The sequence below is a fragment of the Alosa sapidissima genome, chromosome 8 (genome assembly GCF_018492685.1).
Source record: "Alosa sapidissima isolate fAloSap1 chromosome 8, fAloSap1.pri, whole genome shotgun sequence".
NCBI classification, from domain to species: domain Eukaryota; kingdom Metazoa; phylum Chordata; class Actinopteri; order Clupeiformes; family Clupeidae; genus Alosa; species Alosa sapidissima.
Window position 1 is genome coordinate 3,831,343 of NC_055964.1, and position 15,371 is coordinate 3,846,713.

At 42.8% G+C, this 15,371-nt stretch overlaps 1 protein-coding gene across 1 annotated transcript in view; it reads right to left on the reverse strand.

Moving 5' to 3' along the window:
• commd10 (COMM domain containing 10) overlaps positions 1–15,371 on the reverse strand; it is a 43,085-nt gene that overhangs the window by 27,152 nt on the left and 562 nt on the right. Inside the window, exons 3-5 of the mRNA XM_042101713.1 lie at positions 14,608–14,718; positions 13,264–13,419; positions 8,381–8,491 (exon numbers count right to left, since the gene is read on the reverse strand). Of these exons, the coding sequence (XP_041957647.1) occupies positions 8,381–8,491; positions 13,264–13,419; positions 14,608–14,718 (378 nt within the window). The remainder of the gene's footprint in view (positions 1–8,380; positions 8,492–13,263; positions 13,420–14,607; positions 14,719–15,371) is intronic.

The window sequence follows — 15,371 nt, forward strand, 5'->3', positions numbered from 1 at the left end:
TGTCCAGGACTGAGCGGCGGTCATATTTTGTACCGCTATGCGGTACATCTAGTTTATATAATAATTTAATAATAATTTGGCTGCATTTCCAGTATTGGCGTCACGTAGTCGTTTGTCCACCAGATGGCGCATCGTTGCAGTGAGACGTAATTTTGTTGGAAGTTAATCTAAAGTGGGTTGGAAAGACACTATGCTTCCTACAAGGACAAGACTGTAGTTTACCGCAGAGAACGTCTAATACGGGTAGGATGATTTCTGCATGACATGTAATTCCCTTTTCTTTTTGAAGCCGAAATAAAATCTGAGAATGTTTATCGGACATGCTTGGTTTTTACTGCAGGTAGGCTACGTTAATCTTAAATTATATCAATAGCCTAGGACGTAGGTAAAATAATGTTACCGTTAGCATTGGTTGAGTGATGGAGGCCAATTTGATTATTGATGTATTTGTAGAAAACAATAAATGCGGTTATAGGCTACCAAGCAAATTGATAACAGCACTAATTGTATCTTTCGACTGTCATCTCATTTGCTTATGACCATAACCTAGGCTACTAACAGGAGACGCTTTTTATTTTTTCGAAGTGCGTGTTTAGGGTGTGAGTCGATGTGCGTTGATTCCAGCTTGGTAGTTGTAGTCTATGCGATTAAAAAACACGTGTGTGTTAAGTATCCAAACAATGATAACGCTTTCATTATGGCTGCTTTAGCCACAGACCTTGAGCTACTGTACAGTGGGTTGGGTTCCATTTAGAAGTGTCCACTTCATTCGCGCTTTCCGTGATTCACACAGCTGCGTGAAATGTATTACTACGGATATCCAAAACTATTTCGCCAAGAGGTGGCAGCTTAAGCCCGCTTGATACTGTAAGCCATTGGTTCCTAAAGGAGATTTTATTTGGGTCTCCAGCATAGCCTAGTGACAATTTATGTTGTGTAATAGGCCTAGCATAGGGCCTACCTTATATAGCTTATAGTTTCAACAGTCACGGTTTTGTCATAACTCCCTCTATGCATTTTTGCATTTAGAATAGCTCTGAAACCGGGGGGCGACATGTCGCAGGGGGGCCGCCAGTGCGTGGATATCTCAATCGCAAAATTAAACAATATTGTCGACCTGCCGGCGATTACTTTGTGTGCTGCCCGCAAACACACATTCCAAACAAGCATACACAAAAGTTTCAAGAGTGGGGGATGGAGTAGAAGATGGAGACAAATTTATTAATATGATTTATTTTCGCGGAATGGATGTACAGGACTGAGTGGTGGTCATATTTTGTACCGTTATGCGGTACATCTAGTTGCAGATGCTTTGAGTTGTGACCAATTTCACCAAACATGGTGATTCTTTTTTGCAAGGATGAAGTACACTTTTCTATGAAAGTGTTTTTATGAGGACACTTTCACAGAAATGTTTGATGTTGAAGTTTTGTGGTTATTCTCCCCCTCCCCAGGTGGACCTGTCAACAAAACATGCACATCTTGCTTTCACATGAAGCAAGGCTTCAAAATCACGTTTTTAAGGCCTTCTTTTGGCCTTCAGCAACTTGTAAAAAAGTCAACTTTGTCTATCCAATAGTACAACAGATTTGGGGCTGGTTTCCCGAAGCCTTCTTCTAATGCTACATAGTTCGTAATCTCTACCTTAGCTCTATCTTAACATTTTCAAACATTTCCCGAAATGTAATTTGCTATGAATGTCTTTCGTACGTTGTTCGTTGTAAGAGCGGTCTGGAGCACTCTTAGAACTCTCTTAGCTGCACCTTAGCAATGATTCGGCTCTCGACGCTAGTTGCTGGCTGTGTAACCTATAGCAATCTAGAAATCTCTGTTGCGCATAACTCGTATGGTATATTACAGTTTTGGTTCGCCAATGATTTTATGTAAGTAGGCCAATTAAGAAAACTGGAAATGTTTTCACACAAATAATAAAATGTGCACGCATTTGAAAATGATTAAAAGCCTTATTCTCTTAATTCTTGGTTTTTCCCCGCACCATCTTCTACAATGTTTAATGTGGGGGATTGCTTTTATGTTTAATGTTAACCAACGGCACAAAATACTGAATTAAATGCAGCTGCTGGTCAATCAGCTGTGATTAAAAAACAATGAAATACTATTATTCAAATAATTTATTCATATGGAGTGATGAAGGATGGCGTAGGCCATAAAGGATAAAGGTGTAGCTGGTCATGCCGACAGATTGCGGATCGCTTACCCCTACAGACCTTGTGGAAACTTTGTTAATTAAGGGTAGATCATTTCTACTTTTTCCATCATCGTATGCTATTAATAAAGTTCATCCATGTTGAAGTAGCGTGAATGTTAGGCCTACCGGAGAGGCGATATTTGAGCAATGTTTCTTTTTTGCAAAGAACACATAATGCTGTTATGCCTCGCGTGAAGTGAAATCGATGTCAACCAATTCAGCACCTTCAGGGTGGACAGTGCCTTGTACGTCGGACGTAAGGAGCTTTTTGTAAGAAAACTCTTAAGGGACAGTTCGGGAACCAAGACTATAAAGGAAAACAACTTTGGTAAGGTTTACCTTTGGAGTCTTCGTAGCTCACTAAGAGTGAACATTATAGGGAAACCGGCCCTTGGCCAGTCTTGTTCTAGGTCTGTAAACTATTGCTTATTGAACACCTGACCGCTGAGTCTTTCCACTGCTTTTTAAAGCTGACAGAAAAAGTGACGTCCCTCTTTGTCTCTTTGAGAGAGAGAGAGAGAGAGAGAGAGAAAAAAAGAAAGAAAGAAAGAAAGAAAGAAAGAAAGAAAGAGAGAGAGTGAGTATGTGTGTGTGCACCTATTTTTGTATGGCGCTACCACCCTCAACAGATCAAATCACTACAGTGGCCTAGACAGAGCTGCGCCAGCTGCAGTTGTGTGTGAACCCCTAGCTAGCGCAGTCTCCTTGGAAACCAGACAAAAGCTGGTTAATTTAAACAATGTGAACACCAGCTAACCCAAGCAAGCCCCGGTCTCACCCTTACCATCTCCAATTCCATTTGATCCTACTGAGCCATACTGAAACCAATGTGCAACAGTTAATTCCTCAGTTCCAGGTTCAATTCCTCAGAGACAAACATCCAAACAAACATAACTCGAGTCTGATCTGCTGTGGTCGAGTGGGTGTGCGTTCCTCTGAGCCAGGTTTGGTGCAAGCAATGCTCTTGCCAAAACACTTCTGATCTACAAGGGGGTGGCCTGGAAACAACGCAGTGGGTTACATGACAAAACGCAACAGAGCGCCAGACTCCTGCTAACATGAAAGCTCATAGTCGTCCATTTTAAAATATAGTACTGCTTTTCTCTTGCCCGTCCCTCTCCCTCTTTCATTGCCTCCTTTTCTTCATGCCTGTGGAGTTCAGCAGTGAAGAAACGAAGGCTCAGGACAGCTATTCATAGGCAGAGAAGTGCTCTGTTGTGTGGTGACTTCAGCCATTGCCTAGGCAGCCCTTCAGGGTGCCTCTGGTATGTCGTCTGAGCAGCCCTAGGAGCGAGAGGGCTGTGTCCTCTCCACCACATGCTTGTGGGAAAGAGTTGCCAGCGATGGCCAATCTCTCACCGCTGGCTCTATAAATAAGAGCCATTTGTCTCATCGGGTGCTTAGCAAGAATGGCCAGTGAAATGGGGGTCTATAGGTTTTCAAGTTGGGACAGGAATTCCATGGATGAAAAACAATAAGACTTGCAATAAGACTATTGCACATCAGTTGAGCCTCTGTGAAAAAGACAGAACACACATGTTGTGCCCTGACTGATAATACGTTCATATTCAAATATGACATACTGTATGGCCCTTAACTGTCATGGGGGAAAGATTTTTTCAATCACATTCATAAAAAACACTGGCCACCTAGTTTAATCAGCAAGCATAATTTCTGTCTCCAAATGTGATAATTAGTGATCTCTGGTAGCCACAACAACATGCAGTGATCCTCTCTTCAACACAGGTTTACTAGACAATCTGGGCTCAGTGGAATTCTATAACGCCAAATGCATGGCTAGAGTGTGATTCAAGCTCATTCAATAGAATTAATAAGCAGAAGCAAATCAAATGTTATCAAACTAGGGTGTGATTCTCACAAGTATCTTTGCCAAGCTTAAAGGCAATGACCACACTAACTAACAAACCCTGTGAGCATATTAATAGGGACCATTATTTTATAATGGTTGTGTTAAAACAATGGCTGCTACTTCAAAAAAAATCCCTCTAATAAACTAAAATGAGAGAGAGAGAGAGAGCAAACAACAAGTAAACAAGGCAGGCAACAAAAATAAATAGTGAAGAGAAAGAAATGGCAACAAGTGGGAGGAAAGACTAAATGTGAATGAGTGAGCAACAGCGATGAAAGCAAAAGATTGAGCCCATTGTAATAGCTGCATGTCTTGTAAGGGAGCCCCTGGTTTGTCATAAGCTACCAAACAGCACAGAGAGACAGACGATGTGAGTCAAAAGATGAATTAAAAGGACAAGGCCCAGTGATCAAGCTTAAGGATGACATTACCAGAATAACTAATATTATGCTTGAGGAATCACTCATGGGAATGAATCAGCCCTGAAAAACAACCTAAAGAGATTTAGCAAGACATTTACCCAAACACAACAAACAGACATGCAACCATAGGACAACAAGGAAGGGACATGAGACACACACACACACACACACACAAGATTTCAGGCCCTCTCAGTAACCCAAATACTTAGTGTGTACTGTTTTTTACATGACCCAGTCCTACATGTTAAGATACCCAATACATGTTCCTAATTTATGTTCAGGGCTAGCACACACCTGTGAATCCTTTCATGTAATGATTTCATGAATGATTTTGTGTCATTTGTTTTAAGATATGTAGGCATTCAGAGAGGGAAAGGATCATAGGCTCTTGTTTCACGCATGAAGAGAAAAAGATGGAAGAGAAGAGGGAAAAGAATGGGATCTTTAATTACAGGCTTTATCTGCGGGTAATAATAAACGAGGTCGCAGCCTTCAGTGGGAAAACTCTGACAAAGGCCTTCCGCTCCTCAGTGGCTGAGCCCAGAAAAACAAATTAAGTATCAGCAGCCTTTCAAGTTGAGGCGCTTTGATAAAAAGTCATGAACAGATTTCACGAAGAGGGGGAAAAAAAAAACAGAGAATTAGTTAGCACTGCACATAATACTAAGGATGACACACCAGCATCCCATAGGCACATGGGATGTTCCAGGGCACATTCACCAATTAGCAGGTTTCAATGTGTGTCTCGTATATGTGCCTTCTCCCTCGTCTCTTAAAAAAAACATGGTGATGAAGATAAACGTACAAAGGTGATGGTGCAGGAGATCAAAGAGATCTAAGAACACCATTTAACAAGCCTGAAATCAGACATGACTCATACATCTTTGTGCTCCTCTTGTCACTTGGGAAATCAGAGGGGGGCCAGTATGAGGGAGCCTCCCTGTATCCAGGACAGAGATCCAGAGGGGGCTCCAATCCCCCTAAAGGAGCGCCTGACAGTGGGCTGGGAGTCTGCCGGGGCCCTGACATTATGGGGGCCCAGGCCTGGGTGTTGTGAGCGGGTGGAAGGATGCAGCTCATCTCCTGCCCAGCGTTCCACTCCATCCATCACCTGAACTACCCTGTCAGTTGGAGAAAGGGGGTGGGTGCTCAGGCTGGTTACTCTCAAGCAAAATGCTAACGGAGTCCATTTATATTTTCATAATTCTGTCTTAATGTGTGGGGACCCTAAAGCCCCTTTAAATACAATTTCATATGTATATATATCCACCATTTTAACTTGGGTTGCATATTTAAAGGTCCATCATGTCTGTCAGTCTAAGACATCTGATATTTATCTCACTGTGAGCTATTCCAGCAGTCTTACCAGAATGTGAAAGAATGTTGTCTGATTTCATGAAAGTAAGATAGAGACAACGACGTACAAATCCACCTTATCAGCAAGCTGTCTGCAGTCAGTGAAAATGTACACAAATACATACTGAAATGAGAACGCACACACACACACCAGGAGAAAAAGTAAAGTAAAAATATATTTTGACAGCTAAACTAAAGCTCATCAACTCGTAGTCTGTGAATGGAGGACTATTTCTATGGACTAAAATGAATGTAAGCTACACTTGTCTATTTGCCATTTTCAGCCTTGCAACTCTGAATGAGCTACTCTGGCAGGGGGAAGAAAGAAAAGGCAAGAGTGAGTGAGTAGGTGACAGCAGGAGGAAGAAAGCCAGCTTCCTGGAAAATCTACTATAATTTAGCAAACATATTTCTAACACCATGAAATTGTCATAATTTTAAATGCATATTTTGGGCAAACAAACTAAAGTGGTTGTCTTTTCATGGAGCGTGAGTAAACTGAACAAATGCCATTTAACTTTTTGGAAGCAGAAGCAAAATATTGCAGGATCATCGCACAACTTCATGAACAACACCAAGGTGAAATGTGGTTTCAATTTAAAAAGTGGGCTAATTACAAATAAGAGATCATGCCTAAAAAAGACTTGAGAGATAATTGTCCTAGGGTTGAGTTTGTTCTGTATACACAAAGCAAACCAAAATCATTCATAAGAGTCAGACACAGAGAGAGAGGCAAGTCTGAGTTCCTCATGGTTTTACAGTCACAACCAGTCTGCCCAGTTTTTCATGTAACAACAGTGCCCCCTCGAGAAAGAAAGGAGGAGTTGCCATTACTCTGGAAGGAACTCCAAGCCCATTAGGCCCGATTCACGCCGGGTGTGTGGCGAGAACGTGGCGTGTCTGCTGCGTGGCGGTTGTGTGGCGTTTTCCATGTCTTTGCACACCAGAAGCCTGTCTGACAAGGCACTGCGGCGGCTCTTCGTTTTTTTCTTCACTGATTTGAATGGAAATGCTTCCAACACGCTTGGGTGTCATGTGAAAAATAGGCGTCGGTCCTATTTCTAGAATGCACGCATTTTCGGCGCGTCTCAAGCCGTGCAGGAGACATGTGCGTCACCCAGGCGGTGTGCAAGCTGTAACCTGTTAACATGGGAGCCCAAATAAAAGCGGACAGGCCACGCGCCCAGTGTGAAACGGGCCTTACCCTTCAGACCACTGCTCCAGCTGTTCCAACACAACAGCACCCTGCCACTGGTGACTAACATGGCTGAACTGTGTTTCATGTCCTGATTATTGCAATGTATTTATTGCACATGTGACATCTGCTTGCCATCAATGCCATGGCTTATCACCACCAAGGACCACCTCAACAACATACGTTTGTGACACATGTAACAAAATTCTACAGTAATATGCTGTAAAATCTGGCAACTTATGCAAATAAGTAGCAAAATATGGAAGGCAAATTAATGGATTATGGGCATGAATAAGATGGCATGCTTGAGTTTTGATATGCAAGGATAGGGCTGCTTACTCTGCACGTCCCCCAGGCTTATCAAGACCCAGTTGTCCTGTAATATTCTGAGCCATTTGAGGGAGAACATTCAGCACATGTTCATCATGACAACGTGCATGCTCACAGTGCTTGGAAACACCAATTGTCAACACAATTATTGCTCCCCTCCGTGCATACTTGACAGTCTGAGCACTCTTTGATCGCACCTTACACATTGTATGTGTGATTGGAGTTCTGTGTAGAATGATATCAGATTTGTCTTGCAATGCTTTTTGGCTATGGCTGTATCTGCATGCACTATATGGATGTGTGTTAGAGGTCTGCACTCCCGCGGTAGACCCGCGGGTCCCGGCGCAAAAGAGTGTGACGCGGGACAACTTTTGAAAGCTCTTTGCGGGAGCGGGCGTGATGAGAGAGGTGCATTCGCGGGTGTGGGACAAACCGATGATTCACTGCACTCCCGCAAATTAAATATGGAAATGATTAAAGTAGTGTTCATAACTTTAGTTCGGCTGGATGTTAGGCAGCATTAAAAAACGGGGTTTAAGCATAACTGACGGATAGCAGGCCTATAGCCTATCGTCGTTTACGTGGGCTCAATTTGTTCCTGCTGCTCATTGTCAAAACTCGAAATCGAAAGCATGACAGAGGAAGAGGGCACCAGACTAGGCCTACTTCAGTTGTTAGCCTACATTCAGAACCAAGAAATTTAAAATCAGACATCTGGAGTCTTTCTCAGGTGTGTGCTCCTTTCGTGAGACAGAAAGAAAAGCTGAATAGGCTATCCCTCCTGCATGCGGGCTTTAGCGGGCGGGAGCGGGACATCATGTTACAGATGCGGGCGGGAGTGGGACTAAAAATGACACATTAATGCAGGAGCAGGACAGAATATTGCGGGAGCAGGCGGGCGCGGGACTGAAAAATCAGTCCTGTGCAGACCTCTAATGTGTGTACATTTCATGTACATGCACAGAAGTCTGTGTGTGTGTGTGTGTGTGTGTCCTTACCTCTGTATCTTCATGTTGAAGTCCAAGCTCCAGCACAGCATGGGGGGCCTTGAGCTTGGCCTGGTTGGACTGGCCCATCTGCAGACTCATTTGCCAGCCGACCTGCTCCAGCTGAGGGCAACACATGACCAAACTCAGGCATTTGGCAACAGCTGTGCCCACTCTACATTTCCGTACGTTTCCAAAACACAAACTACTATCGACGAACTGTGACTGAGAAAGCTGTCGTCATGAAGGGACACCTGTGTGCATATGAAAAATGCTTACCTGCATGTCAAGCATAATGTGTTGTGCATTAGAAAAGCAAAAGCAGTGCTCAGTTTTTGTTAATTAAAAACTTTGGATGGATTAAATGCAGGGAAACCCTGTTGCTTTGGCCACAGCTGTGCCCCAATATTCCTTGAGCTCCAAATGTTGTTCTAATACAATTCATTGAATGCTAAGGAGTGGGAGAGACCATCTTGTATAAAGCTTTCAGTTGAGCAATGTCATTTCAGTATCCCACAAGGCAACTAGCATTTCTTCTCAGTAGCTCAATAGGTACATGACCAATAATGGCCTCAACAAGATGAAATCACAAGTATTGACTATATATCTACTATGAATCTCTTTGATAACATTGAATAGAAAGTAAAAATGTCCCTGTGAGTTCCCAAGGCCAGCAGGCTGGCTCTGTATGACGGCTAGCAGCTGCTTCAGCATTAGATGTTAGCCCTACCATTAGTGTCAGTGAGGACGCAAGAGTGGCAGGTTTACTGTCGAGCACTTTATCAATCTGCTTTTGTGGGTTAAAACATTAGCGGGAAAGAGAAGTGGGTGAGCTAAGTGTTTTATGAACAGCAGTCTGATGAGTTGATGAATGGGCTGTCTGAAGGCTCAGAGCAAAACGAATGGTTAGGAATATAACCAGTTATCGGAGCCGATGCCACAGTTGGCATCGGCCCTTAGTAGCACTATTGAGAGGGCGTTGCTCTGCCCAGCACATGAGGAATTATGGGGCAGCTGTGGCCTACTGGTTTGCGCTTCAGACTTGTAACTGGAAGGTTGCCGGTTCGAACCACGACTAGTAGGAACGGCTGAAGTGCCCTTGAGCAAGGCACCTAACCCCTCACTGCTCTCCGAGTGCCGCTGTTGTAGCAGGCAGCTCACTGCGTCTGGATTAGTGTGTGCTTCACCTCACTGTGTGTACACTGTGTGCTGTGTGTGTTTCACTAATTCAAGGATTGGGATAAATGCAGAGACCAAATTTCCCTCACGGGATACTCATACTTATCTGAAGAAGCACACGAGACGCTAACCAATGGGAAGTCATTCATTGACTTCATCAATCTGAATCAATCTCCAACCACCCATCTTAGGGATTTTTTCGCAGGCTACTGTCTATATATAGCTACACCGCAAACAACCAGTCCTCATCTCTATTCTGAAGTGATCAATTTGCATCAGGTCCAGAATGCCAATGGGGCAGGAAAGGGTAAAGTCTAGTGTTCTTCAAAGGACAGAGGTTATATTCATAACCATACATTCTCTTTCAGTCAAGTTAACTCAACGCCACCAATGGTGATGCCAAGCCGTCCACCTAGCACAAGCAGAGCACAGATGTGTCCTGGTGTCAGGCCATGGTGATGTGCTCATTGAGTCAACGCTGCGGAGTGGTTATACCATAGTCTGCTGCACTAACTGCTACCAGGGTGTTCCATGCGTTATTAGCTGCCATGAGAATAAGCTGGGAGTCTAGCAAAAGCAGAGTGCTGACAGTAATAATAATAATATAATAATAAGCTTTATTTGTATAGCACCTTTCATACACAGAATGCAGCTCAAAGTGCTTTACATTTGAAGCATGTAACACAATAATAGTCAGTCAGTCATTATCAATCACTTTTCTTCATTGCTGGGGCCGTTTATGATCCACTCAGCAACATATCAAAAATATAGAAAATAACATGTCATAAGACTGGCAGCCTTAACCCTTTACCCCCCCATAAGCAAGCCATATGGCAACTGTGGCAAGGAAAAACTCCCATATTCCAGGAAGAAACCTTGAGCAGAACCTGACTTAATAGGGAGAGCCCATCTGCTTCTGGCTGGCTGCGCCCTCCAATGGCAACAGATGTAGAATAATCTGAAAAAGTAGTCTACAGGATAAGATGAGTAAAAGCTTTCCTGTACAGGTATGTTTTCAGATCTTTTAAAAAAATATTTACTGAACTCACCTGCTTGATGTACAGAGGCAGGGTGTTCCATAGTTTTGGGGCATAAAGGATAAAAGCCGCTTCTCCACTTTGCTTGTGGAGCACTTTGGATACGATTAAAAGATTAGAATTGGATGATCCAAGTTTCCTTTGTGGTTGATAAGATATTAAAAGCTCAGAGATATATGAAGGTGCTATGCCATTCAGAGCTTTGTAAGTAATTAACATAACCTTAAAATCAATTCTATAGGAAATAGGGAGCCAGTGCAGTTCAGCCAACACAGGGGTGATGTGTTCTCTCTTCTTGGTCTTAGTTAAAAGTCTAGCCGCAGAGTTCTGTATGAGTGCCAATTTCTTTAGATGTTTTTTGGGAAGACCAGTGAAAAGTGCATTGCAGTAGTCTAACCTGCTAGTGATAAAGGCATGAATTAGTTTTTCTGCATCTTGTTGAGTTAAAAAGGGCCGCACTTTGGCAATGTTTCTCAGGTGGAAATAGGCTGTCTGAGTAACTTTACTGATATGGGGCTTAAAACTTAACTCTGCATCTAAGATGACACCGAGGCTTGTTACTTTTGGTTTGACCTGGTGCGCCAAGTTCCCCAGATTACTAAGAGCAATGTCTCGCTTTAGTTTTGGTCCAACCAAAAGTACCTCTGTTTTGTCATCATTTAGTTTCAATTTTTTTTTGCTCATCCACTGATTAATGGAGGTTAGGCATGCAGTGAGGGAGCAAAGGCCATCTGGGTTAGTTGGCTCCACAGAAATATACAATTGGGTATCATCTGCGTAGCTATGGAAGTTTACATTATGCTGACTTATGACGTTTCCCAACGGAAGCATAGGGAAAAAAGCAGGGGACCAAGGCAGCTCCCCTGGGCCACACCAAAAGGCAAGTCATGTTTTTCAGACACATGATCTCCTAGACTGATATACAAATCTCTGCCAGTAATGTAGGTTTGAAACCAGTTTAGAGCATTATCAGAGAGACCCACCCACTTCGCAAGGCGGCGAATTAGGATGCTATGATCAATGGTGTCAAATGCTACACTCAAATCCAGAAGAATAAGGATTGAGACTTTGTTTGAGTCAGTAGCCAGTCTAAGATCATTGACTATTTTTACTAGAGCCGTTTCTGTGCTGTGATTTTATCTAAAACCTGATTGGAATTTTTCAAGGATACTGTTTTTCGTTGAGGAAGGTATTTAACTTTACAAACAACTTTTTCAAGTACTTTGCTCAGGAACGGTAGATTTGATATAGGCCTGTAGTTGCTCAGATTGGTATGGTCAAGATTCGACTTTTTAAGTAAAGGTTTCACAACAGCGGTTTTAAAAGCAGTGGGCCGTGCTTGTTAAAGCGAACGACACTGAGCAGGCAGAGACCTGACTCCTGACAAGCTCAGCAGCGTGAAGGCTATGTGTGCACGTTCACTCTACAGTGCTAGCACACCGACACAGGTGGCATAGGAGGCACAGGTGGCATAGGAGACACAGGTGGCACAGGTGGCATAGGAGGCACAGGTGATGTCCACTCTGGGGGCGTAAAGCTAAAAGCACAGAGCGGCCTACTGATGTGCTAGCAACAGGTTTCCAGGTTACACAAGTGGGCACAGGTGTCGCTCACACTTGGACATATCTTCTTTTGGAAGAATTCAGTGCATGGGGGCCGCAGACAGTTTGTCCAACGACCCACATGCACTGAATTCAAGCCACAGCACACTGAAGACAGTAAAGCATGGTGGTGCACAATTCATGTTATGGGGATGTTTCTCATACAGTGGTTTTGGGCCTATTTATCGCACACCAGAGATCATATTGCTGCACTCTGGGGCATGTTCATGTTAATGCCCCCAGAGCTATAATATAGTGGCTGCAGCAACTTTTTTTTCATAGCGACAGTACTTCGAACTGGCTATCTGGCGAACTAGAGTATCTATCTAATATTAAAGTTGCATTCATATACATGTTATATATGTATAAGGGAAACTAAACAGGATTAGCTATATTTCCCCCTCTGCTGGAGAAGTTGTGCATTATGCTATTTTAAACTGTGGGAAAAGGTAACAATAAAGCACATGGATTGGTTTACAAGCTAGCGAAACGGTTAGCATAAGTTCAGCAGAACAATGCGGATGTTACAAGGTAATAAACACAATTTAAAACGAGTTTCTTGTTCCTCACTTCTCTTGCCGGGACGGTAGTCCCAATTTTGCAAGGTTGGTTTTTCACCTGAGGACGCTAGGGGGAGCGGGGAAAGTCACAGTTTGCACCGGAACAGGTCATTTAACCATCCAAATGATTTCTAAAAGGCTTTATTAAGTTGAAGTTTTCAATCAACCATAAAAGGGCACACAATAACCCACCGTTCATTGAGCTCCACTGGGCTGCCCTTAGCTGCCAGTATCAAACTCAAGTCCCTAATGCATGTTTACAAAGTGCTAGCTAGGTCTGCTCCCACTTGCTCCCACAAATGCTCTCTTAAAGGCTTATCTTACTCCCCAGCGATACGTTCCTCCAAGGAACTCGGAACTCGGAGTGCCGCCTGGCACTGTCGCCCCTGTGCACAGGGCAATCCAGACTGTTTTCACGTACAAATCGCTACCAGAGCTGGGGCTTCCCTTCCCTCTTTAGTTTCAAGAAGCTCCTGAAGACCCAACTCTTTCAAGAGTACCTCTTCTGTGACCTTTACCTTTTTAGGAGCAAAGATTCTCTCTCGGATCTTCTCAATGACATCTGGGCCAGTGGTGGTCCAAGCCTGGCACAGAGTGTCTGCCTTATCTGATTCCATGCCTAATGCCTCCAGCTGTTGCTTCAGAGTGGCTGGTTTTGTGTTGTGGTACACAGCCTGAAGGCAAAAGCACAGAAAAACATGACACCTGTAAAATGAAGTTTAGATGAAAGACTTTCATTAACATCAGTATGTCCTACATATTACAAAAGCTGTAAGTGACGAATGTTTTCACTTATGTCCATTTGTTGACAGAATGGCTGGTTTATTTACAGTATTACGTAGATACAACTGGCACAATTTTCATGAAACTTGGAGGAGCATGGGAAGGACCCATTACATTTTGGAGAATATTGGGCCCATGGAGCACCTACAAGAATAGTGATAGACCGATTTGTCTTTTGTCAAATGTAATTCTTTAGTCAAAGTCTCATTTCCATTAAATTATTGTATTAGATGAAAAAAAAAGATAATACCATTATAATCCTATGCCCAGCTCTCTTAATATTGGCACCGGCAATTTAAAAACCCATATTGATACCCATATCACGATGCATGAAATCGGTTTCGCTCTTGCTGGGGTTGTAAGATAGGCCATTTGCATTCTCCAGACTTTTTTTAATGAAATAAAGTGGCTTTCAAAAGCAGTAAACTATGCATTTAATTTTAATCTCAGTAGACAAATACTTTATTTACACCTGAGAAATATACTAAACAGGAGTGTTTACAATAACAGCACTGACTAATGTATAATATCAAAATAATAATGGCAAAATGTGAAAGTGGATGGTAGATTTCAGACACAAGCTAATAACTTACTATTTAGTGGCTGGTGAATTTGACTATTTATCTGACAGTGGCTGGTAATGGCTAATTGCCAACCATAAGCCTGCAAAGGCCAATTTTCTGCAACAGCCTTTAGTGTGTTCCAATGCCACTGAATGTTAGCCAACTTATTGGGTTAAAATGCCAACTCATTATGAGAACCTTATTGCAATTACACATGCATGGCTAAAAACTGTGCAGTTCAGGGAAGCATCAGCATTTGTAGGTTCGTTTATGGTTCAAAATGGACAGAAAGAAAGACCTGACAAGAAACTTTGATTTCTTTTCTAGGATATGAATACATGTGCATACAAGTAGCATTTGTAGGAAACATATCTGATTAAGCTTTATGATTCAATTTGAGCTTGCTGTACTACTCAAGGACAACCTTTTTTAAGTCAGAGAGGGTGATTAACTAAATGACGAGACTCTATGGAGCCAAGCTGTGATGGAATGATTGAGAAAATCTGTATTGCAAACCTGTTCCAAAATAAAAGAGATGGTCTCCAGCACCAGAGTTAGGACAGGCTTCTCCATGGCTAGAGCACTCTGCAGCTTCTCCTCCTCATCCTCACTAAAAGGGCGCTCTGTCTAGAGAGTACAACAGTGGGACAGTTTAGTACAGTACAGTCGGCTACAGTAGCCTACAGCCAAAGCCCATCCAAAAGAGCAACCCTGGGGCTTATTAGCCTGGGTGTTCCCATGCTGCCTTGCGCGCAATTTGATTCATGCTGCTAAGGCAGCCTGGAGACCACGGAGCAAATTTTCGCCTGAGATAGGGAACCAATCACAGAACAGGGGGGAAAGCAAGACGATGATGAGCTATGCACAGACGCATTTGATAGACATCCGTGGCACCCAATAAACGGATCTGGGCATTTTTTTCAAATACGAGAAAATGAACTTTTGGTTCCCAGACCACGTCTCATTGAGAAGTGGTGGCGCTAGCCAGGCTAGGGGCTTATAACTTCCAGTTGGACATCCAAGCTATTAACAATATTAATCTTGAGTTCATAAAGAGAAATGTCATTACATAGGCTAAGGAAAAGTGGTAAAACTTTGAAGATGGGGTTGCAAGGTGCACACTATGAACCTATGAAGGGGTCCATATTTTGTACAACACTAGATAGATAGAAAGATAGATAGATAGATAGACATTGGTTATAGGTCCATATTAGTAATATATTAGTGTTATTATGATTAGCCTATTATTATATAAAAGAACTTCCACTACAGCCTGCCAT